Source organism: Rhinolophus sinicus, chromosome 15 (assembly GCF_057876585.1).
Source record: "Rhinolophus sinicus isolate RSI-liver-muscle chromosome 15, RSI-T2T, whole genome shotgun sequence".
Taxonomy (NCBI): domain Eukaryota; kingdom Metazoa; phylum Chordata; class Mammalia; order Chiroptera; family Rhinolophidae; genus Rhinolophus; species Rhinolophus sinicus.
The window spans coordinates 83,170,476-83,196,759 of NC_142515.1; the positions used below are offsets into that span (position 1 = coordinate 83,170,476).

At 52.7% G+C, this 26,284-nt stretch overlaps 1 protein-coding gene across 2 annotated transcripts in view; it reads right to left on the minus strand.

The window, feature by feature from the left end:
- The window catches only part of UPF1 (UPF1 RNA helicase and ATPase), a 33,910-nt gene extending 8,160 nt beyond the window's left edge, over positions 1–25,750 (minus strand). Inside the window, exons 1-15 of one of the 2 annotated variants that reach the window (XM_019736820.3) lie at positions 25,203–25,750; positions 12,391–12,533; positions 10,752–10,841; positions 8,437–8,604; positions 7,889–8,069; positions 6,229–6,390; positions 5,530–5,614; positions 5,249–5,347; positions 4,118–4,226; positions 3,848–4,007; positions 3,630–3,748; positions 3,043–3,207; positions 2,838–2,952; positions 2,188–2,331; positions 1,618–1,831 (exon numbers count right to left, since the gene is read on the minus strand). In XM_019736820.3, coding sequence (XP_019592379.1) covers positions 1,618–1,831; positions 2,188–2,331; positions 2,838–2,952; positions 3,043–3,207; positions 3,630–3,748; positions 3,848–4,007; positions 4,118–4,226; positions 5,249–5,347; positions 5,530–5,614; positions 6,229–6,390; positions 7,889–8,069; positions 8,437–8,604; positions 10,752–10,841; positions 12,391–12,533; positions 25,203–25,433 — 2,185 coding nt within the window. In that variant the 5' untranslated portion in view covers positions 25,434–25,750. Of the gene's footprint in view, positions 1–1,617; positions 1,832–2,187; positions 2,332–2,837; positions 2,953–3,042; positions 3,208–3,629; positions 3,749–3,847; positions 4,008–4,117; positions 4,227–5,248; positions 5,348–5,496; positions 5,615–6,228; positions 6,391–7,888; positions 8,070–8,436; positions 8,605–10,751; positions 10,842–12,390; positions 12,534–25,202 lie in introns of both variants that reach the window. The other variant, XM_019736819.3, reaches the window with a different exon arrangement.
- Between the last annotated feature and the right edge of the window lie 534 nt (positions 25,751–26,284).

Below are 26,284 nucleotides of genomic sequence, written 5' to 3' on the forward strand. Positions count from 1 at the left end.
TTGCTCCTAAAGACGCATTAGAGCTCATTGTCCGGCTAGGTCTTATTTTCAGGGGAACATGGTATCCACGTGCCAGGCACTGATGCCACAGCAATGAACCACCATCAGTCCCTGAACCAGCGCTAAATAGTGGCTTTCCCACAAGTGCCAACCGTGTCAGCGAATCACAAACGAGCTCCTCGTGGCCTGGCCTCACTACCTGATGGACCAGCAGCGTTCTAAGTGTCGTGGGGATGGCAGTCATGGCATCTCCCACAGCCCACCCAGGACAGCAGCTGCGGAGTCCTGGCTGAGCGTGCTGCTGGCCTTATCTATTAAGTGGGGCGAGACAAGGTTGACATGGCCGCTGGAACGAATGACACACTAAATCAGTGGTTCTCCAACGCTGGTCTCAGAGCCCCTTTACACTCTGAAGAGCTGAGAAGTCAAAAAAACTCCGTTTCTGTGGGTTGAACCTACAGATATTCACCGTATTTTAAAACCTGAAAATTTATGTCTATTACTTCATTTAGAAGTAAACCCATTATAAAAAGAGAAAAAAAATACAAAGAAAAAATAAAAATAAGCCCATTACATATTAACTTAAAAAAATTTTTTTCAACAGGAAAGTACCATTATTTTCCACTAAAATGTAAACTTAGTCAATCTGTGCAACTTGCTCTGTATGCTATCTGGCTCACTGGGATCTGCCACTGCACACTGTGTCCCGTGAGCCAGTGACATGTTTTACAGCCTTTATAGATTCACCCGATTCTCCACCAAAGCGGGATGGAAGGCACCCTGGAGATCCATGACAACAGCCTTTCTACGCGGCCCTGCACTCGGGTTTGCCTGTGACCCGAGTGCCTTTGCAACACTCTTGCTGGCCGCGGGGATGAGAAGTACCTACTGACTCCCCTCATAGACGCTGTCACTGCCATGATCTCATCAGAAAAACGACTTAGCAACAGGATACTCGGTCAGCTCATGCCAGGGGACGTGAGTTTTCTGAAATACTGATTTTCAATGAATCCTCAGATTTTATCACTGGTGATAAATGCTGTCAGCTGTTTTCCTTGAAGCCACAAGCTTGGTTTTCAGGAAAATGGCTGCCAAATACCCGCCATCTGAACAACCGGTATGTCTGTGAGCCCTTCCTTCAAGCGCCTTTCACACCCATCAGTGTCGCATGGACATACGCTGAGAATGCCACTTGCCGCCAACTGTGGGGCAGTCTGGTGGCACTGTCCAGATCTGTGCGAGGCCCCACTGGCCTCCAGCGCTGCTGCATCTGTACCATAAGTGTGTGTCAGCAGTGAAGGTCACATGCCACCTCGGTGTCACTACGAAAGGAGTCTCGCCTCACCCTACCCCCATCTTGTGGACCCCAGGGCCCGGGCTCTGAAAACTGCCTGTTCCTTGGGCTGCGTGATACGTTCTGAGGGTGAGTGTTCATTAAGTGATTCCGTGACTATGCCCACACCCCGAGGCACCTACACTCCCGAGTGGACATGATGTCCTGCTGACCACTGTGCCTCTCCGAGGTGCTCCCTGCACCTACTACGTAAGTGGTTGCTAGGTAAGGCCACTCAGGAAGGAAACCATGGCAAGTTTCATCCTCTCCCCCAGGAGCGTTACCTGCAGTGACTCCGTTCTGCAGAGAACCCTCATAGAAGATGTTGGAAGGAAAGGCGCTGAGTGCAGGGTGCATCCGATACTGGACCTGCAGGCGGATTGGACGAATGCCCAGCACCACCAGGCGCTCAAACAGCGACTGGGACAGCCCGGCCTTGGCCGCCTTCTTGCACATCACCACGGGGCCCAGCTGGCAGTGGTCGCCCACAAGGATCAGCTACGGAGAGAGGCCCACACGGTGAGAAGCTCAAGCATGAAGTAGCCTAGACGTTGCCTTATAGGGGACTAAGGGGCCCAGGGGCCACAGAACCACCCAGCCACATGAATTCCAGTGCTAAGATACATGGGAAACCTGCCCGCCACAGACATGAAACACATTCAGATGTGCACTCGGGACCCAAACAGAGGCACTCCGTGCAGCACCCACCCTTCAAAGACCCCCTCAAAGGGCCCGCCAAGCATCCATACCAGGGCGTCACACAGCCTCACAGTATGAAGAATTACACAGAATCGGAATAAGAGAAAGTGCACACCAGTTTCCAAGTTACGGTCCCCACAAGTGGCGTGGCCCACCTGCTTGGCTCCGAGCACCACAGGGACCATGCACTCCGGCTCAGTGGCCTGGGTGCTCTCGTCGATTAGAATGGAGCGGAACTGCATCTTGGCGAGTCTGGGGTCTCCTGCGCCCACACACGTGCAGCAGATCACGTCCGCGTTCTAAGGAAGAGATCACGTGAGCATCAGGGGCATGCATAGTACCTGTTATCAGGTACTACCCAAAAAGCACGCAGGACAGGACACTGCTCTGGTCCCCACCCTCCTGACAAACAAGGAAACAAGCAGTCCCGCCCTGACAGCATCCATTGTCCAGGTTGCGGTGACACCAACTTTTTTGAGATCCTAAGTGTCTGGGCTTCAGTGGCGAAAACCTCCCAGCACAGACAGCTCAGGGCTTGAGACAGCCTCTGACGGGCAGAGCTGAGCCGGGGAACAGGCACGGAGCTGGGATCCATTTTTGGTCGCTTTGTCGTGAAAAAACAGACCCACTCCGGGGGTTTGGACCAGGATCTGGGGCTCCCAGCAGCAGGGAGACTGGCAGAGAGTGGACACCACTTAAAAATCATGTCTGTGTGATTGCAGAGAAGGCAGATCAAGTAGGGTATCCAAGGTCTTGTCCGAGAGCAGGGAACCATCTAACTAAAGGTGCCACTGTGTGCTCTCACCATGAGCAGCTCCCTTTCAGCCGTGCGCTTCAGCGCCCGGTACCGCTTCTCATCGGCGGATGACAGTTCTCCGGTCTCGTCCTTCAGCTGCTGCAGCTTCTGGAGCTCTGGCATGCTGGAAGCATGGGGGCACGTCAGTGGGCATGGAGGCACATGCGCCAGGGCCACGCAGAGGAGATGCGCCTCCCTCTCGTCAGGTACCCACCTGTCCATATTCCTGATCTGGTTGTGCAGGGCCAGGAATGACACCGGGGAGTCGATGGCCTCGCGGCTCTTCGCACAGAGCCGCACCACCTTCAGCCCCGTCTGGTGGATCTTCTCGGTCAGCTGATCCACAGCTATGTTACTTGGAGCACAGACGAGCACAGGCCTTCAACAGAAGGCGGACAAACATGTCAGCGCTCACCCAGAGGAGATTCAGGAAATGCTAAGTAGCCAAGCATACTGCTGTTTTGAATCCCAGGCAGCGGAGCGGGCTCAGACGTAAGACGAAAGCCAGGTATGGCACGATGTGAAAGGAGTTTAAAACCCAGTGAGTCTGGAGCTTCCTGCCCCGAGTTTTCACTCTACTCGTGCCGCCAATAAAAGACCTACATCCTCACCCACCTTCACCCATCGCAGGGTGAAGACTTTCCAAGCCCTGAGGTGTGCACAGCACGTATGCTGCCTTGGAGAGCAGCAGGCTGGCTGGTTAAAAGCAACCACAGAAGCCAGACCTAAGACAAACAATGTATAACGCAACGCGCAGGTAACCCGCCGGGACGTCCCGCACATCGGCCTGCTGACCCCTACCCATTGCCTTGCCGTGCCAGGTGGTAGACAATGGTGGCTGAGGTCACCGTCTTCCCCGTGCCTGGCGGTCCCTGGATCAGGCTCAGCGGTCTCTGCAGCACAGTCTTCACGGCATAAACCTTCAGATACAAGCAGCCGTTAGGGGTCCAGATGCCCTGCAAGTCCCCACGTAGCAGCTCTGCGGGCCGAGCCCTCCCCAGCCCCAGAACAGTGAGAACCTGAGAGTGGTTGAGGTCAGGCAGCCCCTGTGCCGTGAAGCGCTTGGGTAGCTGGCACTTGATGATCACGTCCTCCACCTCATGGCCAAGCAGCTTATGGTAGATGTAACCCGACACGGAGGTCTCATCCACGGCAAAGGTCTTCAGTGCGCTCTGCATCCTGTGGGGAAGCACCAGGTTGGCCACACGCTCACATGGGCGGGTGGGAAGCCCTGGGCCTGGGATAAGAGAATCATCTAGAGGTAGAGGTGGAAGCAAAGGTGGACGCACCTGTCGAACGAGGTGGACTTCCACACGAAATCCACCTGGAAGTTATGCGTCACCTCCACAGGCGCGCCCACACTGCTCCGCAGCTCAATGGCGATCTCATCACCATAATCTGTGCCGCTGAGTTAAGGTGTGTCCTTGTCATAAGCTGGTTTACCTTTCTGAGGGACCCTCATTTGGTTATTGAGGAGACAAAACCCTCCTTTGCGCCAAAAGATGAAAACTCAGCCAGTGAGACCCTCATTCTGACAGATTCTGCCCATGGTGTCTGTGTCCCCTGCAGCCAGCTCCCCCAACCCCAATTACCCTTCGAGCCCTGGGGCATTGTCCTGGATGCCAGGATGGAGCCACTACGTCCAGAACCTGGGTTCCACATGTGAACTCCCAAGAGTCCTGAGGCGCAGAGCTCAAAGCACCTGGCTCCCGGCAAAGCAGCACTCCTATCAGTTTCATATAAATGGTGGGGGTAGCCGGTTAGCTCAGTTGGTTAGAGCGTGGTGCTAACACCAAGGTTGCCGGTTTGATCCCTGCATGGGTCACTGTGAGCTGTGCCCTCCTTAAAAAAAGAAAAGGGGGGGGGGCTGGCCTGGTGGCTCAGGTAGTTGGCGCGCCGAACTCCTAACACCGAGGTCGCCAGTTCGATTCCCACATGGGCCAGTGAGCTGCGCCCTCCACAGCTAAGATTGTAAGCAACATCTCTCCCTGGAGCTGGGCTACTGTGAGCTGCCGCAGGCTGAGTGCTGCTGTGGGCTACCTTGTGCCGCCATGAACTGTGAGCGGTGGCCAGAGTGAGTGGCCGGCAGCCGGAAAGAGCTGCCGTGAGCTGCTACGAGCAGCCAACCGATGAGTGGCGACAGACTGCCTGAGCTGGGGGGAGCGCAAGGCTCATAATATCAGCATGGGTCAGGGAGCTGGGTCCTACACAACTAGACTGAGAAACAATGGCCTGAACCAGAGTGGGGTGGGGGGAGGCGGAAGAAGGGGGGGGAAGAAACGGCTCAGTGGCTTCAAACAAACATGACTCAAAGGGGCCCCTCCAGCCATGGCCATACTCTCCCCGAGGCCCCAGGACTGGTCTCCACAGTGACCCACATACAGTTCTCCTTTGCCAGCCTTTTGTCACATGAAGGATACTATCAGGGACCTTGATGACGTGGCCGATCCCTTTCCACAGGGGTGCCAGGTCCCCTTTGTATCGCAGGCATATCTCATCCCCCTGCATGAGCCGCATGTCTTCCAGAGAAAAGACAGCAAGAAAGTTAGCGTTTTCAACATGCGCCGAGGTTGCCACCAGGAAGAGCAAATTAAGGGGACACTTACAAGGGAGAAACTAGGAATTTTATGCTACTTATGGTCACAAATATTTTAAAACTTAAAATCACCTCTTAACCAAATTATGACTAAATCCTCATTACCAGAGTCAGTCTTGGGCAAAGTGAAGTAGGCGATTCTCTTCTTGTTAAGGCCCAGGTCCCACCTGACCGTGATGTTATCTTGAGTCTGAGCACATGAAAAATAAGAGCCCTGTTAGCCTACGACCCAGACATGGCCTGGACTCCTGAGTCTGGGTTTCCATAGGCGTGTGCCCTGCAGCCACCTCATGAGCTGTGATGTCACGCTGCAGAGAGCAGCACCCAACAGCCTGCAACACCAAAAAAGCGCCCCTCTGGGAGAGAAGCCATTAGGACCCCCAGAACCTGCGTAAGTCGGCCAGGATTCCCTACTTGACTTCTGCTCTTGGAGGTCCTCGGAACGAGAAAGGAAGCCGACAGCTAAGAACGTGGCCCATGAGCGCCGAGTCTCGTCCTTCCTAGACACGCTCTTTGTGGGACCAGAACAAGGAACACCCTTGGTGTGCCTTGGCTCCTCCGGTCTGTCACTTGTGGCTGTGGGCAAAGGTTGTGAACTGAACTGCAAGGGACTTTTGTTGGAATTAAACTCAGCACTCGGGCCGGTGTCTAGGTCTGTGACGGGGCGTTTGCCCTCGGTGCACTGCTCCGGACTCACTCGGCCTGGGCCGCGGACAGCATCGGCAGCCTGCAGGGAAAGCTGCCCTCCCCAGACATCAGGAGAGACGTGAGAATGACCACTCCCTCCTGTACACACCACATCACCTGGGACTCTTTCAGCTTCTTGTCGTAGTCAGCCTCCAGCTTGACCAGAGGCCCGAATATGTTCTGGTACTGGTAGGCATCCTCGTACCGCAGGAGGACGTGCTGTGGCTCCTCATCCACCCCGGGCTTCTCCAGGTCCTCCAAGGTGGCAGAAGGATTCTCCTAGAAGACAAGAACAGCATCGAGTTCATCCCGGTTTCACCCGTGTATGAACCGAACTGCATCCTAGCTCAACAATCACCAGAGGAACGGGGGCACACCCATCACTTCTCAGAACAAGCCGATGTTGGGCTGTCGCAGAGAAGGGTGGCTGGCAGTCAGCGGTGTCCACCCCGCGGGGAAGTTCACATGGCACAGGGAGCTGGACACCTGCCTGCTCCTACTTCCACTGCTGCTCCTACCACCCCCCAGGGTTACATCAACAAGAGAGTCTTGGTGATGGCACCCCAGGTACACCATCAAATGGCTGCGTCCTGCACAATCGCCTGGCCCTGAACACTTCCTCCAGGCTGCCAGAAAGACCACCGGTTCCCTGTGGCTGTGAGAACAGAAGGAAGGCCCACCTCCCCATTTCCTCCCGATCTTATACTGCACCAACAGGAGGATGCACTCTTCCCTGGCAGGGGCAGAACATGAGATGGACTGTTTGGATGTAAACAAGAATGGTGAAACAACTGTGGCAATAGTTATGGAAGTGGGAAGTGGAAGTGCTAGATGACGCCTGAAAAATATTTTGACTTGCACTCAAAGTGAGGGTAAATTCACATTTAAGATTTCTGGTTATATGGGTCCCTAATTAAAATTTCTAGCTTCGTTATTAAAACTCTATAGAACATCTAAACAGCCAGAACCAGAGGAGGGCTGCCCTGGAGAACTAGATCACACAAGACCTGGGGGCCCCTCTCCCCTTCAGTCATTCGGCTGCTCTGGGCTGAGAGTCTCTGACCTTTGGGACTCAGATCCCTTTCCCCACTAAATGCTCAACCCCAACCAGGTGTCACCCTGGCTCAGACATGTCACGGGCCTAGGGAGGATTTTTTAGACACCCCCCCCCCCACTTCCGCCTCACTCCCCCCACTCCAGTTCAAGCCGTTGTTTCTCAGTCTAGTTGTGTAGGACACAGCTCCCTGGCCTTTGCTGGTGTTATGAGCCTTGGGCTCCCCCCGGCTGAGGCAGTCAGTCTCCGGTCGTCGTCGGCTGCTCACAGCAGCTCATGGCAGCTCTCGCCGGCTGCTGGCCGCTCACACCGGCTGCCGGCCACTCCGGGCAGCACACGGTAGCCCAAGGCAGCCCACGCTAACCTCCAGCTTACTCACGACAGCCATTGTTCACAATCTTAGCTGTAGAGGGTGCAGCCCACTGGCCCATGTGGGAATCGAACCGGCAACCTCGGCATTAGGAGCACGGCGCTCCAACCACCTGAGCCACCAGGCAGGTCAGCCCAGTGAGGTTTTAAAGTGCACTCATAGTCCTGTCTACTCAGGCCCAGAGACACATCCACCCACATCTGCCTAGGGCCAGTTCGTGTCAGGGCCCCTTCACGTAGAGGCTGCAGTCTCTTCCAGTTACTTCCAGAATCTCCTGTTTCTGAAGACACCGCACCCCCACCGTCTACAGGAAACTGGTGCTGAGGCAGATTTGCATTCTCAGCAGGCCTCACCTTCCACAACTCCTCCAGCTTGTTGATCTGCTGGGCGGTGATTTGCCGAGCACGCAGCTGCTCCTGCTCTGAAGGGATCTTGACCAACCAGGACAGGAAACAGCGGTCCTGGATCAGGGGCTGCCACTGCGAGCTGTCCCAGTTGATGTCCTTGAGGCTGCTCTGACTGGCGCAGGGCTGCCTGTAGAAGCCCCAAGGGCAGGAGAGCCAAGATGACGATGACCTGCACCCCAGGTTTACTTTTCACCCCCAAGTGCCTGTCCCTGCGTCTTATAATGTGATCAAATTACCTTTCAATTGTTAGTAATAAATCGCATCTCCCCACACACTTGAGCTCTGAACTCTTAAAGCTCAGAACAGTCTTCGGTTTTACACAATTGTTTTTATGACTTAACCAGAATACACCCAAGAGGTACTCAACATTCCCAGCTCTCCGACACGCCCAACCTCTGAATGTCCTCACACCGCGCCAGTCAGCAGAAACCCTCTGAAGGCATTTCAGAGTTCCACTGAGGCAGAGCAGCCCCCCGGAAATGCGGGCTCCTCACCTGCACAGCAGCACGACCACGGAGTCAGCCTTGGCGGGGATGAAGCCGAGGAGGAAGACGTTCCGGCAGCCACAGTTGTAACACTCCAGGACCGTCTCCCCCAGGGGCCCATCCTTGTGCAGAGTCACCTCTTTGCATTTTGCCCTCACAAGGTGATTTACAATGTGGCTGAAACCAGGAAATGATAAATAGTTAACACCCGAGGTTTGGCTTTTCACCACTTCCAATTCTCGAGCCCCCGTTAAAAGTTCCGGTACCGTTCACGGTCCATTAGCAGGGGCGGTCACACCTCATCCATCTGGCATCCCAGGGGACCAGCCAGCCCCAGAACTGGCTCCCCACTGAGTGCAAAAGTCAACCTAACTTGAACCATTTTTAAGGAAAACTTTCCTAACACATTTCACATAGTTTCTGGTGGTTTTTTTCCTTCAGTTTCTGCTTTCTTAAATACAAGTTATCGGGTCTCACTGAATCAGCCCCAGCTGCTGCCCCTTTCCCTGCTCCTCTGGCTCCTCATGGCTTCTCTGCTGCTTCTCCCAAAGTCACTTCTCATGACCCGTGCTGGATGCCAGAAGCGACAGCTCCTCCAAATTTGCTGCCAGCCAGGAAACTTGGTAAGCACACGTATTAGAAACCTGACGACAGTAAAAAATACCAAGTAGGGGGGCTCAGGGCTACTCTCAGGAAGCACGAGGGCAGGCAAGGAACCCTCTGACACCCCACCGTCTTGGCATGGGCAGGACAGGATCTGCTGTTCTCATTTCTGGGCCACAGCTCACCTAAACCAGGCCCTACGCCAAGCCCGCTTCGCTGGGGCTCATGGGAGGGGCAGGCCCTGCCTCGGGCTCTCTGCAGCCTGGCTGTGGCTTTGTTGGACACCCCTTGCTGCCACCCTCTCTTCACTTCAGGAAACCCCTTCTGTCGCATGGTTCGGCTCAGACACCAACACTCATTCTAACCCTCTCCGGTGCCACAAAGCTCATCAGATCATCCGACCACTGTCCCTTTCGGCACCCCCAAAGTCCCCCATTCCTCTCTGGAGCCACAACTGAGCATGTCGGCAGAAGCAGCGGTTTCCTCTTGCTCTTTCTGTGCCAACCTCATCCCACTACATTGGCAGCTCCCTGAAGGCCACAGGCTGCTGTCATCTATCACTGGGGCTTCGCGTAGAGCACACAACGCTGGTTGACTGAGCCTGTTTTCTCTTAGAGGCCCTTCCCTCACTTTCCTGATCTTGGCTCTGCTGACTGGAAGCTGGAGTTGCCAACTAAGACGACTTTTACTTAATTGCTTTTCCTGCAGGAGAGGAACTAATGCAAACATGGTAACACTTAAATTGCCCAGAAAATTCTGAAAAGGAGACGTGAATCTCTTTTGGTCACCCTGAAGATGCTGTTCCTTTAAAGTCTGTTAAATACATCAGCCCCCTTCCTTGCCTTACTCAGAACCCCACAATTCTCATCCTAACTCCGAGCTGACCCCAAATCGGAACCCTCTGTTTTCAGGCGGCACGATGGTGCGAGCCGACCCACAGCTGACGAAGGCACAGGACGGGTGGAGGCTCTGTGCACACAAACCTGCTTGTGGACCTGCGTCATTTTACCTCTCCAAAACATGAACCTCAGAAGAAGATGCCACTCCTTTGCTGGCCACCTGGCACCCTATCCCAGTGACACGCTACTCTACTTGCTGTGACAGTGGAATGAGCCAGAAGCAGGAGCCGAGGAGTCCTCGTGCTTGAGCTAGACAGGCTCTCCCTAGGACCCGAGCATCAGCACCCCACTGCTCTCATCCACCCAAACACAAGCCAGGGCCGTTACAGCTGCTGCTGATCGACAGCAGGAGGGAGCCCAGAGCCTCTGGTTGGTGAACTTGATTGAATCTGATGATTCAGGGTCTGGCCTGTGTTAGCCTCGAGACGACTCAGATGAGCTCAGGCTGGAGGAAGCCGTCCCAGGAAGTAGCTCCCATGGCTGCCCCTTACTGTCTTGGAAACATGCTCCCCGGGCACCCCATAATGAAGATGAACGGATGTGCCAGGAGCTCATCTTGCAGAAAAATATAAATAAAAACTGGGAAGGAGAATTAAGCCAACCCTACTTGCATAATAAAAAGAACCAGAGAATAAATCAAGGGTAAATACATTAAGGCGTTCACACACCACCATCTGTTTCAAGTTAAACCCGTCACAGAGGAGGGAAAAACCCAGGTTTGTTAGCGTGATTTTATATTGTGCTTTGCTTCAGCATTTCCATAATTTACACACAAATCTGAACACAGCCTGATTAAAGACACATGCTCAGCCTGATACCTACCTGCCAGAAGTATTTCCACGTCCGTTACAGAACCACTTTTTGCTGGTATTACAGTAAACCACGCAAGCAGGATCGTGTATTCCGCAGTAACTAAAAAAGTCAAAACATCAACAGTTAAAGCTGGAAGGTCACTCGCTCTCTGGTTTTAATTTGGCAGGATATAAAATTCTTTCCTCTTACAACATTTTTAAGTTTTTCATTAAACACATACTCAAACCCAACGATCCTACTAACAAAATCCAATCAGTTAATTGCAGAGGCTTCTGGCGCCGGGAACATAGGAAGCGGTTGGGGTCCTGTGGAGACCCTCGGAGACACCCTAGACAGCAGAAAAATCCCTTCCAGGTGGGGTGTGAGCGCTGTTCGAGGTGCCAGGTGAGCCTAACACGCTCAAGGTTACCTAGTCACCCCCATGGCCTTAAATTTCAGGAACATGACTTATAAGCAGGGAGACCAGCAAGTGTAGCTCTGGGTATAGGGAAGGTGAGCTGTGACCACGCTGCGTTCACGCTCCAGCAGAGGGCGCCGTGTTCACAGGAACACTTGGCTCAGACCTAGCAGCAGAGGGTCTAGGGTGCAGACTGACACCAGCTAGAAAGGAACACATCGGGAGAATCCCGGACGCCACTCCCCAGCCTCGTTTTTCTGAAAATCAACACACCAAAAACAAAAACACTGGCTTTGCATGAAGTTCTGTATGTGTATGAAGCCAGAACTCAGTCTCAAATCAGAATGTGCTTTGGCCAGGAACCTTCCCCCCAACACCCCACACGTGGGGACAGCTAGGAGGGCCAGAAGTTGTGCAGACTTCAACCAGCTGTAGCTTCACCAGGACCAAGGACAACTGTGCATATGACAGGGACACTAATACACCACTCATACATATAGAGAAACAGCTGTAAATGAGAGTGAACAAAGAGCCAAAATAACAAGTCTGCCCACAGAGCGGGAAAAGGGTGGCTCTGTCCCTTGGTGAGCGCAGAGCCCAGGGGGGCAGCATCCAGAAGGGCGGGCAGGGCTGAGCTGAGGCTCAGGTCCAAAGCTGCCATGACTGGCCGAGTGCCCCAACCAAGATCATTTCACCTCTTTTGGTCTCAATTTTCTCATGTGCATGTAACCAAAAAAGCCAGAATAAGTCCAGATATAAGGGATGGGTCCTGCGCTGGATGTAATTCCAAATTTTGTCAACATGCATGCAGGTCTACCCACTGACTACTCACTCCCCAATTTTTCAGGAATCTTGAACACATCAGAGGCAGAATTTTAAAGAATCTGACAGTAATCTTTCTGTAAGCGCAATCTTGGCTTCTCTATTTACCCTATAAGCCCCCAAATGCTCATCCAACGTGATGAGTTTTCTGATGAGTGAGGCAGATACCGGGAACAGCCCCAGGGCCTGAGGAAGGCAGAGAGAGGGGACCCTTTCCCCACCCGCTGGGAGAATCAGGGGTGACAGAAGGCGCTGAGCCCACGCTCCTGCCCAGTAAAAGGGACTTCCGTGTGCACACAGGCCCGAGCAGCCTTATTGCCAGGCACAGTGCACCAAGTGTCCCAGTCCCCGGTTTCAGAGCGGCCTCCGGGAAGCCAGTAGGTGCAGTCAGAAGGCGGAGCCCTGGCCCCCCCCGCTGTGGCTGCTCACCTGCAGGCGTGCACTGGGAGGTCCTTCGTGTAATAGGTGTCCTCTTCATCTTCCTCGAAGTTCAACTCAGCCAACAACTGGCTGGTTTTGGCCACACTGTCGTCCACAGCCCCGTTCTGCAGGATGCCCTCAGGTCCCCCAACCTACCATGGAAGAGCAGTGTCACCATGCAAGCCCGCAGCCTCCAGGTCTCGAGCACGTGACTTCTCCCCAAGTGGGCAGCCTCGCCACCCTCCCATGAAGTGTTGGCCTGCGTTCTGCTCGGAGACAACTGTTTAGTGTCTTCTGCTTTGACTGTTCAGACTCTCCCCTTCCCGATCAAACCACCAGTGCGAAACAGTGCACCGCTGGCCAAGGTCATCCACCTGTGGAGCCAGCCCCAACCCTGTCTGCCAGAGCCATGGCCACCACGATACAGAGGAAAAGGCTTCCTGCCCATCACTGAGGAGCAAGATGACTTTACAAACCAGTGAAGGTGCCCTCCGGGGAAAGCTGCACCATGTCAGGCCAGAAAGCCTGGAATCCCATAGTGAGTGGTCCTCCCTAAGCCTAAGGCGGGGACGGGGCGACAGTTCTCTCTCCAGACTTCCTCCATTGCCAGTCCCCTCGATGGAAGGCAGCCCTTCTTGAGTATGAATTAGAAACTGAATGTTAGGCTAACCTTCTGAAGTCAGGCAATAATCTTACTAAATGTATTACCTTTTTGTTACAACAGCAAAAACACACAAAGTAGCTAAGCCATGAATTTCACAAGCACTTCAGCTGAGCTCAAATGTCCATTCAGGGGCCCAGGAGACTCCGCTTGCCATAGGGTTGACAAGCATCGTAATGCTGCCCCCCAGGAATCTCAGACCACAGTCCACGGTCCCCGTCATCTTCCCCCACAGGCCACAGCCAAACAAGGCTGGGTCAGGCAGTAGGACCATCCTGTAGTGGTGAAGCACGGGGGGAAGTGACAGGAGCCCTGGGGCAGACACTGTTCCCATGTCCTTGCAGAGCCCGTGCCACTCAGAGCCGGGGGACCCAAAACCAGAACCACGGTGCATGCAGCCCGCTCAGGCCAGCACAGCCTGAGCCAGCACTGCCCCCAGGGGCTTTCCCTGTCCCCTGCTCCAACCCAGTCACCCCCTATTCCATCCTCAGGAGTTCTGGTGAGAAGAGCAGCTCCCCCTAGGGGGTGTTCTGGATATTGCACAGGTGCATTTGGGGTGTCTGGAAGTCAGCACCCTGTTGCAGGAACACCTATGTCTGCAATGGTCTCCGCTCCGATCAGAACCCCATTTCAGTGTCTGCCGCCACATTAATATGCTCTTTTCAGGAAGGAAACAACCAGGTTAATTACAAACAGACTGAATGCTTTGTTTGAAAAAAAGGAAAAATCAAAATGAGCTTCTGGATTTCAATGCAAAGACGACGCTGCTATAGTATCATCACAAGCACTTCTTTGTGAATCCCTGACCTTGTAAAAAAAAAAAAAAAGTTGTGGTAAAATACACAACATAAAATGTACCATCTTAACCACTTTTTTTTCTTTAATTTTATTGGGGAATATTGGGGAACAGTGTGTTGCTCCAGGGCCCATTGGCCCCAAGTCATGTCCTTCCATCCAGTCACGGAGGCGCAGCTCAGCTCCCTCCATGGGAGGGACTTCTAAGTGCACAGTTTGGGGGCATAAAGTACATTCACTGGTGTACAACCATCCAACCATCCACCTACAGAACTTCCCATTTTCCCAAACTCGGTCCCCATTAAATACGAAATCCCCCCACCCTCACCATTGTACTCTTTTTCTATGAACTTGACCCCTCCAGGGACCTCAAATAAATAAGTGGGATCACACAGTATTTGTCCTTTTGTGTCTGGCTTATTCCACTCAGTATAATGTCCTCAAGGTTCACCCATGTTGTAGCAGGTGTCAGAGTTTCCTTCCTTTTTAAGGCTGAATAATTTTCCACTGCAGAGATTTACGTTTTGTTTATGTAGCCAAGCTGTCAGTGGCCACTTGGGCTGCTTCCATCTTTTGGCTGCTGTGAATAACCCTGCTGTGGGCACGCAAATATCTGTTAGAGACCCTGCTTTCATTTCTTTTGGACATACACCCAGAGGTGGAATTGCTGTGTCCTATGGTCATTATATGTTTAACTTTTTGAGGAAACACCAGACTGTTTTCCTCAGTGAGGATACCATCTTACACGCCCACCAATCTACAAGGGTTCCAATTTCTTCACAGCCTCACACTACTTGTTATTTTTGTTTTATTATTTTTTTTAACAGCCATCCTAATGGATGTGAGCTGGTATCTCACTGTGGTTTTCATTTTCACTTCCCTGACACCGAGCATCTTTTCATGTGCTTTTTGGCCATTTGTATTTCCTCTTTGGAGAAATGTCTATTCAAGTACTTTGCCCATTTTTAATTTGGTTACATTTTTTATTGAGTTTTGATTTGTTTGAAATTGTGAATCTGATTGTCACTTCACAGTCACCTCTCCACTTGGCAATCTTTCTCCTGACACATGCAGGGGCAACACTGGTGTGAGGCTGCCAACAGGGCTGGCACTGCTGGCTCCCAGCGTCTCTCGGTGTGACACATGCCTAGGCACACACATGTTGGTTTTCTGAAAGTGTGCAGCCAGGTTCTGGCACGGATTTCACTTCACGGCAGTGAGAGGGGCATATATACCATGCTGAATACAGGAGAGGGCTAAGAAGGTGGTCTAGAATGGGGTCAGCCTGCAGGCTACCCTCTTGGGTTCAGCAATTCACATTAATGACTGGCTCAAATACCTAATAATATTCTAAATTTTGATTCTTGTCCCACAAAGTCTGGAATATTTACTATCTAGCCCTTCAAGAAAATAGCAGGGCTATGCTGACTCCTAGTCTAGAAGAACTCTTAAAATCTCTTATCAGGTTGCATGAGCTTTTACATATAAAGAAATATCCTTGGTGATACCTAAATCTTTACTTTCCTGAAACATCAGAATTAGTACGTGGAGGAAAAAGGAAAAATGCACACCTCCTGGGTGGCCTCGTTCTATCCACTACTCCTGCCTCACACTTCACTTCCACTCAGCAGAGGGGGGCGTGAACCAGTAGTGGGCACAACAGGAGTGTGTGCAGCTCCTAAGGAAGACTGACCAGCCAGGTGGCAACCCTAGGGAACCCATACTGACCCCTCAGGCTTACTAAGGGGCAGGAAATCTTAAGTCCACTCTTGGAACTCCCGAGACAACAGAATACAGATCCAAGGTCAGGTGAGTTCTCCCCTTACCCTCACTACAGCCAGAGAGGCTGGAGAGTGTAGTGCGGTGTGCCCTCCCCCCACGCATGTGCCGGCGTGTGCTCGTGCACACACACGTGCACGCACTCCCAGCTCCTACTCGGCCCCTCTCCTGCACAGCTGTGATCTGGCCACAGCACAAACTGACTTTTATAGCTGGGTTGTTAGTTTCTTCCTCTATTTTCTGAAAAGTTTTATGATAACATTAACTTCAAAAATACATCTGACCTAAGAAACTGTAAATAAGTCAAAGCACTAGCGAGTCCCTGGCACAGAGAAGGCCCCCACCCCATGTCAGATAAGCAGATGGGAGGACTACAGGATGTCCTCGTCCTCAGCCGACGCAGGCCTGAGGTCTTCCAAGGTCATCAACTCCTCACCTCCAGCCAGGCCCCCTGGGTCCTGCCAGGCTCAAGACGGCCAAGGCCTCCCTGCACTCACAGGCACCCCAAGCCCGTCTCCAGGCGCGGTGTCACTGGGGAAACAGTTCCCTTTCCACCTGTGCTCGTAACACTCACTATCTGAAGTCCCTCTATGAGTTGCTGGGCTGATCAAGGTAAAGGTTTTCTGCTCGAGAGAGTTTCGTACAAGCCACTACAGAACTCAGATGGTGCATATCAAAACAATAGGAAAACTACCCCTCGATGTGCTAGAAAGGACTTTGAGACCACAGAAGTGGGCTTCCTGCTTCGTGAGCATCACACCCCCCATGAAGGAGACCTTCCTGTCCCTCCCCTCCCAGTCAGCCAGTGCCCTGGGGCCTCTGCACAGCTGGTTCCTGGTCCTTCAGGCCTTGGTTCACAGGCTGCCTCCGAGGGAGGCCCCCCTGACACTCTGAGGGACACCAGTGGGGCCACTCTGCCGGTCCTGGTCCCTGCTCTGACCCCGGCACCTAGAACTGAGCCCACACCCCAGGAGGCCCTCCAAGTGTGGGTTAAATAAATACAATCTTCTCATCTAAAAACACAAAGGCTGTAAAGTGACTCGTCATTTATTCTTTTATTCCCAAGGTTTATATATAAAAGAGGGAGTTAAATCACCTTTCCCTCAGGGTGGCCTGAGACAGAGAGGAGCCACAGGACCTCTGACCCCCCCCACCCCCTCAGGAAAAGGCTAACAGAAGGTCCAGCCTCCCCCAACTTTTGAAAAGTTTCAAAGCTACAATGTAATGCCGCCACACCCAGCACCTGGATTCCCCAGCCCCTCACATTTCCCCACACGTGCTCTCTGCTTCTCCCTCTGCACACACACTTTTATTTTCCTGATCCACTTCAGAGTCCTGGGCCCCAGGACAAGGGCTTTCTCCCCATAATCACATTACAGGCATACCTGGTTTCATTGTGTTTTGCAGACACTGCATTTTTTACATTCGGGAGGCAAGACTCTTCGCAGCAGCAAAAGATTACGACTTGCTGAGGCTCCAATGATGGTTAGCATTTTACAGCAATAAAGCATTTGTAAATTAAGGTATGTGCCCTTTTAGCCAGAATGCTAGCGCACACTTAATAGACTACAGTAGCGTATAAACATAACTTGGGAAACCAGACATTCGCATGACTTGTGGTGTCTGGAAGTGCACCCACAGTATCTCCGGGGTGTGCCGATACCGGGTCACGCTCAGGAGCAATAATGCTACAAGACTGCTATCTAACATGCACACGTACATTTCCCCAGTGTCCTAATAATGTCCTTTATGGCTGTTTAAATTCAAAGTCCAGTGAATGATCACATTATTTATGATGTGCCTTTAGCCTCCTCTAATCCATTAGTTTTAAACCACGTGAAACTGAAAGTCAACCATTTCCGACTTAGAAAGAGTGACATCGCATGGTGCCACTGGGTTTTGGATAAGAAGGCCCTGCCCTCCTCCCCCTTACAGTGGAGCCTTGGTCAGCGTGTTGAGTCCACCACTGTGGTTCATTTCCACGGGCCGACTATCCTCGACATGTCCAAGGTGTCCTCGAGTCACCTCGAGCTGCCCCTGCTTGGCCAGTCCTGTGACCAGCCAGTCTCACAGGAGACGGAAACGGAGGTGGAATTCACCCTACACGTGCAGGGAGAAGTCAGGGTGTGTCCGGAAGGAGGGACAGCTCAGAGGACAATGACTAGACTGGTCCCCAGCTCAGTGACATGCAAAGGAGACGGAGGGGCTGCTCTGAAGAGCAGGACGGGAGACACGACAATCACATTAATGCTGGACCTTGAAGGAGTCTGGACCAAGCAAAGATGACATTTTCTGACAAGTGAAGAATCTGACTGGGGAGAAAGGAAGCCCCACATATTAGGTGACACTGAAATACTAATGGTGCTGTTCACCTGAAAATAACAGTACGGCTTCTAAGGAGAGATGCCCTTTTGTTTCTAGAAACGCAGACTAAATAATGTAGGTCAGTGGGTGGGTATCGCTAATTCCTGTGGAGCAACTTCAGGAGGAGGGTGAAGCGACACTTTAAAACACTTCAGCAAAGGAAAAAAAGGACGAGAAGAAACTCTTCAAAACAGGTGAATCAATCGAAGTGGCAGATGGACAGGGTTTCCTTTCTCTACCGACACCTGAGAGAATCCGTAATAAACACAACACAGGAGGACTAGGTAGCCCCCTGGAATCCCTGGGAGCTCTGACGAAATCCCTCCCATCGGGGATGACAACAGCCACCTCTGCAGGCTCACTGTCATCCCTGGCAGCTGAGCTCTGCAAGGAACTCAAGTAGACAGGCAGGTGCCATAGTCAGTGGTGACAAAGCGCCACCCACAGCCTCCCTCCGCTGTACGTCTGAAAGCCTCCATAGGGACCCTGGGAAGCCTAGCTTGGTCGGTGGGCCGGTTCTGAAGCTGCTACTGGACCAACACATAAAAAGGCACAAGGACCCTTTTCCAGCCACGGATCCCTGGACCCAGCCTCCCATGTTTATCAAAGGAGGCAGCATTCTTCTCTCAGGGAAAGCTCTTCCAGCAAGAATTCAAGGCCCCCAAGACCTGGAGACCCAGCTGGACTCCCCTCCCCCTCAGCACCTTCCAGGCCACAGCGAGGTGCCAGGCTGGACGACCCTGCACCCCCGCAGGACCGCCCTGCCATGGTGGCCACAACTGCCCAGAATCTGCCCCTCTCTCCTCCACCCACACCACTCCGGGGGGGCCTTTTCCTCCCGCAGGGGTCTCGGAAGGGTCTACTGATCAGCACTGCTCCCACTCCCACTTCCCAGTCAAGAGGAGCCCTGCCTCAGCCAGGGGTGTCCGGGGCCCTGATGAAAACCAGACAGAACTCGTGTCTGCCCTAGACACAAGTCCGTGTGAGGCCTCGGAGGCAGCAGGGTGCCGAGTGCAGGACGAGCAGTGCCGGGGAGCAGGCGTGCCCACTGCGGCCTCTGGGGACGGTAGTAATTCACACCCTAACTTGCACACGCACAGGCACACACCCACCCACAGCCCCCGCTGCCTGAGCTCCCCTTCCGGCCTCGGCCACACTCTGCCGGGTCTTCTGCCGTCTAAGGGCCCTGCCTCCGCTCAGCCTGTCAGTAGCTCCACGAGACTCCAGAAGCCGGCCCAAGCCCTCTGCATGGCACATCGGCCCTTGCCCACACTCATTCTACACGCCAAGCCCTGTGCAGCCCCTGTGCCCAGCCCTCCGCCTAGTGGGTGCACCTTCCTGAACTCAAGGACACGGCTCACAAAGGCGCTCCCTCTGCAGGGCAGACCACACCCTCCCCTGGGCCCTCACCATCCTTCAGGTCAACCAGTCTGGGCAGCACCTGTCGCTGCTAACAAAGCAGCTGCAGCTGGCAAAGGACTCACTTGGACTCCACAGCTCCCCAGGCACAGCAAACAGAACTGCGGAGAGGGCGGGAGTCAGGGGCCAGGCTGAAGAGGTTGGCCGGAGGGCCTGCAGAGGGGACAGAAGTAAACACGGATCCACCCATGAGGGCTTCCAGGCCCCAGCTCCTACCTCTGAACCCCTGAGCAGGGCCCAGCACGCTGGGTAGCACAGCTCCCCGACGTGTGACCAGTAGTGATGGAGCACAGGTCGCCTGCTTTCCCTACGTTACAGCTGTGGACGAAAGACTACAAAGATGAGCAAGAGCAAAAATGGAAGGTGAAAGAAAAGGCGGCGTGCAGGAGAAATCAAAGGTAGCGAGTGACTGTGGTGATGGTCGGACAGCCCTGCAAACTTACTAGGAAAACAGCGACTCGCACATTTACAAACAAGAGGGCTCTATGGTATGTGATCACACCTCAGTGAAACTAGAACGATGTCTGTCTTTGGTTTGTGGGAGCTGGATTGAGAACTTCAATTTTTAGTTAATACTGGTCTTGTACTGGCGTTAACTTTCCCCCCACTCTTGCTGACTCTGGGTGAAGCAACAGGCAAATAGAGTAAGAAGTCATTTCACGTATTCACCAGTAAGTGACACGTAAGCCCTCCCTTTGTCCTAATCGCTAGTCCTCACCATTTGGAAACAAACCTGGGAAATCCAATAGGGGAAAGTGCTGGATGAAGCCTTGCCAGAGCTCCTGCAAGGTGACCAGCGTCTTATCTCCAAGTTTCTCAAGGCGCACTGAGATCATAGCTGAACGGCATATTCACAAAACCAGATGGGAAAAGTCCCCCTCCAATTTTAAACTCACCACTTTGAGGAACCCTTGGACTGGACCAAACTCAGTCCTCGTCATAAGCCCCAGGACAGAAAGCAGACGAGGACCTGTTTTCCTGACGGTCAAGGATATGTTGGGACAGCCTGCCGTGAATTCTGAAGGCAGGAGACAGGTGGCTGAAGACGAGGTAACAACTCGTTACCCTAGCATCTTCTCACTTGAAGAAGAGAAAGAAGCCCGTTTGCCTGCTCAGGACTTGCCACTGAGGAAGAGCGTCGTGGATCCAGTCACCTGCTGATGCCACTGGTTGTTTCCAGTCTGGGGCTCTCACGAACAAAGCTGCTGTAACTCTGAGCAGCCCCACATTGGGGCAACTGCCTTGTTTCTCTGCTGGGCTACAGACCTGTGGCTGATGGTCCAACCAGCAAGGGATGAGAGTTTTAAGTGGCATTTTCAGCATTTTCAAAAAAGGGGACCACTTGAGTGGGCAGTGGTATCTCCGTGTGATTTTTAAATTTCATTGAGGTATAACTGACATATAATAAACAGCATATGTTGAAAGCATCTAATCTTTAAAGTTGACACTTGTCAACATATGTAAACCCCACAACCCAGACAATGAACAGTCATCACCCCCAAGTCTCCTGATGCCCTTGGTCACTCCTCCCGCTTTCTTTCTTCCCCTCCCCGCAACCAAAGATCTGCTTTCTATAAGTTAGCTACTAGCACTTTCTAGAGCTTTATGAGTGGACTCATGGGGTACATAGAGGTGGTCCCGGACTTACAATCTTTTCGATTTCACAATGGTGTGAAAGTGATATGCATTCAGGAAACCGTACTTTGAATTTTGATCTTTTCCTGGGCTAGCAGTATGTGGTACGATACTCGTGATTCTGGGCAGCAGCAGTGACATAATTTTGCCCAACTGTAGGCTAATGTAAGTGCTCTGAGCACGTTGAAGGTAGGCTGGGCTAAGCTATGACATTCAGTAGGTTAGGTGTATTAAATGCATTTTCCATACATTTTCAACTTACAATGGGTTTATCAGGATGTAATGCCATCATAAGTAGAATATACCTGTACTTTTGCTTAATCGCTTCTTTCACTCTGTGTATATTCTGAGAGGCATCCATGTTGTTGCATATATAGTTACTTTTTTTGGTTGGGGAGTATTCCCAACTCTTAAATTTTCCCCACAATTCCAATATTTGGAGGAAACACAATTGTACCAACAGTCAAAAGGAAATATTCCAACTAGAAAGACCACAGAAGAGTTGTAATACCAGCTATTAAGCAAAAGCTTCTGAAATTACCTTTCCCAGCCCTCTTGGGGGTAGGCGAACGGCCCAGGAAAAGGGTCAGATGCTCAAAAAAAAACTGTCCCTCTATTTTAAGGACACTTGGCAGGACTGTATCAGCACTTTTCATTCCAGAATCTCAAGGAATTTGATAAATATCAGCTTCATTTCATACAAGAAAACGAACGTTATTTGAACCAACTCAAGAGCTCGGCAGGAATCACCCCTGCCTGCCATTTTCCCACCCTTGCCAGGACGCACATTCTACCTCTAAACAAACTTTCAGGTAAAACCAACTACACAAAACCAGCAGGCAGGCCTGATGATATCAAAAGTGGCCAGGGGCGGCCAGATGGCTAAGTTGGTGGGAGATGCGAGCTGTCGATGACAGCGTTGCTGGTTCAATTCCCACAAGGGATGGTGGGCTGCGCCCCCTGCAACAACGATTGAAGACGGTTGCTGAAAACAACGACTGGACTTGGAGCTGAGCTGCACCCTCCACAACTAGACTGAAGGACAACGACTTGGAGCTGATGGGCCCTGGAGAAACACACTGTTCCCCAATGAAAATTTTATTAAAAAAATAAAAAAATAAATTGTCCCCTTAAAAAAAAAAGTGGCTGCACATTGGAAAATAGTCTGGCAGCTCCTAAAAGGGTTACACAGTTACCACACGACTAGCAATTTCACTGAAGACATACATCCACAAAGCAAGTTGTATACTCATGTTCAGAGCAGCACCTTTCACCACAGGCAAAAGTGGCAACAACCCAAATGTACATCAAGGGAGGTGTAGATAAACAAAATGGCGTCGGTCCATCTGGTGGAATATTATGCAGTCATGAAAATCAATGGAGTAAATATATATTACAACATGGATGAACCTTGAAAACATGCTCCCTGAAAGAAGCTAGACACAAAAGGCCACATACTGTATGATTCCATTTGTAGGAAATGTACAGAGTATGCAAATCCAGAGATAAATAAAATTAGTGGTTGCCTGGGGTTGGCGGAGGGAGGACTGTCAGGCTAAGGGGTCTAGGGTTTCTTTTTAGGGTGAAGAAAATGTCTTAAAATTGATTATGGTGGTGTTTGCAGAACTCTGAATGTACTAAAAGCCACTGAATTGTATACTTTAAATGGGCAAATTGTATGGTATGTAAATTCTCTCTCAATAAAACTGTGAAACAAAAGCGGCTGCAACAGCACTTGACACTTTACAACCACTAATCCCAGTAAGATTCAATCAAAAGGCATTTAGAATGGGAGGTTTTTGAGTCTCTCTGGCAACCCCATCATATAGTTGGTTCCACAGCCAACTCCTGAGGACAAACAAGGAAAATCTCCCCAAATGCTGTGACCAGCAAATGCCACCACCTGGCACAGGAGATAATCAATTTTTTTCCACTTTCCAATTCTATTCAGACTTTCCTGCCCCCAAATTCAGGGCCTCCTCTTCTGACACAAACATTACTCCCCTTCCCCAAATATAAATCAAAAATTAGGCTACAGGTATAGGTGGGTGGCTCATCAGGGTTAACTAAAAGTAAGGAAGAACAGGCCCTTTTGGTGTCGTCAGAACTCAAGTGAGCTCAACTGTAATGTTTACCTCCAGTGGAGAGTATTAATGCTTTTATATTGTACAGCTCAGTGTTCAGGTGCAGGAAAATATATCGATTACTTCAACTGAAAGAGGACACGCCCGCAATTAATCACAAATATGAGGAACAAAACTAGAACCAGAGCTGACCCATGTTTGCTGTGTTGTATTGGCTACAGTTAAAAAAAGGATTTGCAAAAAACCAATTACTATTCACAACCCTGAGCTGCCACAGATCGCGGGTACACTGCTTGACCAAGAGATCTTTATCCTGGACCTTCTGGACACACTGGGCACAAGTTACAGACAGCACCATCTAGCCCATATGAATGAGTCCACAGATCATGCATGTTTAAAAGTAACAAAAGTAAAACTGCTATGCCCCCATTTTACAGCTGTGGCAACAGAGAGGTCTACAGAGTCAGACTACAGATGTGATCACGCACCTCCAGGGGCTCATTCTTCTTTCCAGGCGGACTCTCCCTCTCTCCTCCCTCCCTCCACCACATGTAAACAAAACTGAAAAATATACACACTTGCACACCTGTTCTCTCTGATGCCCCACTGATCAGACTTCTATTTTTAAGGAATCTGGGGTTAGAATGAGTCAAATGTTTTTTGCTTCTATTAGGGGCTAAAAGAAATCCCAAGTGGGTGGTCTACCCACGGGAGTGACTCAACCAACGGCTCCCAAGGAGAACATAACCCTCATCCCCCAGAATAGGGTCTGAGCTCACTCTGGCTGAGGATGGGGTGGTTCCCCCAGCCCCGGCATTGGGACCTCATGCCTTGACACCTGTGAAAAGGTGAGCCTTGTAGCTCCTCCCTGGCTGAGAATTCAGGAAAATAAACCTAAGGGATGTGCCAGGCACGGGGAAACCTGGGGAATGGAATCTGAGATCCAGAGGATGATGGAGACATTCCCTGGGACCCTAGCCCAAGACGCCGCCAGCCCCTTTCTCCCACTGGGGGCAGGCATCCAGGTCCAGGAAGTGTACGGCTAACACTTCTCATCCCCCAAATTCAAATTTAAAATACCTAAGTCGCTTTCATTAAACATTCACATCATTAAAAACAAAAGTTTCTGATGTGGCAGATCCATTTATGTAAAACCCACTATCATTGCCCACTGGAGGAACAAACTCAAACCCAACTTTTCCAAGGCAGAGCTGTGGGGTTATGTAACAGGTCGGTTTCAGCAACAGGCAATGCAAGAAGGAAAACAAAACGCAACCTGCCTCTTGAATAATCTCAAAAGCCAGCGAATGTGGGGTTCTCTCCACCGGAGGCAAAAATTCCATTTATGCTCCTGGAGCCTGCACCCTCCGCTCTCCAGTCCCTGGGCCTGAGGAAATTTGACCCCAAGGCTCCCTGGCTGTGAGAAGGGGGGTGTCCAGATGACTGCGACCACAGGTGGGGGGTGTGGGGCACGGTTCCCATTCCGCCAGAGTGGGGACCCGGGCAGATCCTCTGAGATCCAGGCAGAGGGCAACTTGGGGACAAGTCACCCATGACCTGGCAGAGAAGTACGTAGGGCAGGTCACCTCGTACATGCTCGGAAGGGAACCTGAGGGAAGTCACCTAAGACCTGGCCTGAGCTAGATCCGGAACAGGTTTTAGGCTTAGGGAGACTCAAGGCAGATCACCGAGACGCAACCAGAGTGGGACCCGGGGCAGGTCTGCCCTGCGCCCAGGCGGTGTGTGGGACCGGGACTCGTTAGTCTGAACCTGGCAAGAGTCGGGGTCCTGAGAGATTACTCCGCACTCGACCTGAACGGGAAACATGGGACCGGTCAGACCAGGCTTAGCCAGAGTGAAGGACCTGGGACAGGTTACTCCGGATCCAGCCGGAGTAGGGGATCCGGGGCAGGTCAGCCCAGGCCCGGCCGGAGTCGGGGACCCGGGGCACATTATTCTGGGCCCAGATGGAGTGGAGAACAAGGGAACAGGTTATCCCGGACTCGGCCGAAGTGGAGGAGCCGGGGCAGGTCCCCGGGCGCCGAGGCCCGGCCGGGCTTCCGGCGCCGCCATGTGCCGCTCACCTGAGCGTCGAGTTGTCCGCCCGCAGCGCCAGGTCCCGCGCCGACCGGGCCCCCCGAGCCGCCTCCACCGGGACCGCCGGGGCCGCCGGGGGGCGTCTGCGTCTGGCTGGGAAGGGTGAAGTCGGTGAACTCGAACTCGGAGCCCTGCGTGTCAGCGCCGAGCAGCTCGGCCTCCTCGGTGTCCAGGAAGGTGAGCGTCTGCGAGCTGGGGCCGTACGCCTCCACACTCATGGTGCCGCCGCTCAGGGCCCGCGGGCCGGCTCCGCGCCGCAATCGAGCCCGCAGTCGCGCTGAGGCCTAGGCCGCAGGCCTCGGGCCGCCGCCGCCGCCGCGCCTGCGCCCCTGAACCGGACCGAAACGCCTGCCGCGGCACGAGCCGGGCCGAGAGCCGCGTGCCGAGCCGCCGCCGCTGCCTCGGAGCCCCTCAGCGCCACCGCTCCTCTCAGAGCCGCCCGCCGTTCGCAACCCCCGGCAGGAACCGCCGCCGCTGCCGCCACCTCCGTGCGCGTGCGCGAGCCCGACGCCGGCGCAGGTGCGCGTGCGCGAGCCCGACGTCGGCGCAGGCGCGCGCTCTTCTCCAACCGCGCCCGGACGCCCAGAGTCGAGTGGGCCGACGGGACGCGCAGTGCGCACGCGCGGGGCGGAGGCGGGGCTATCAACTGCTGTCGAGGCGGCAGCCGGAGCACGTAGTCCCGCCCCAACTGCTGTAGCGGGGGGGGGGGGGGGGGGGGGTGTGCTCGCGCGACGGGTGGTGCGGCTGTGATGGTCCACGCTTCTATTGAGCCCTAACTGAATGCCCTACGCAGATGGAGCTGGGGAAGTACACCACCATCTCCTGGAGACGCCCCCTGGTCCTCAGTCTTCCCATCTGTAAAACGGGGAAGTCTGCACACTTAATAGGTGCTCAGTGTGCCGTGGTTTAATAAACGAGTGGGGACAGCCCTGCATGGATCCTGTTGCTCGCAGAAATGGTGTTTGCTGCTGCCTCAAACAATAATATTCAGACGTAGTATATAGCAAAGCAATTGGGACCACTTGCTCTGGGGTGAAATCCAGACCTGACCACCTACCAGCTGTGTGAC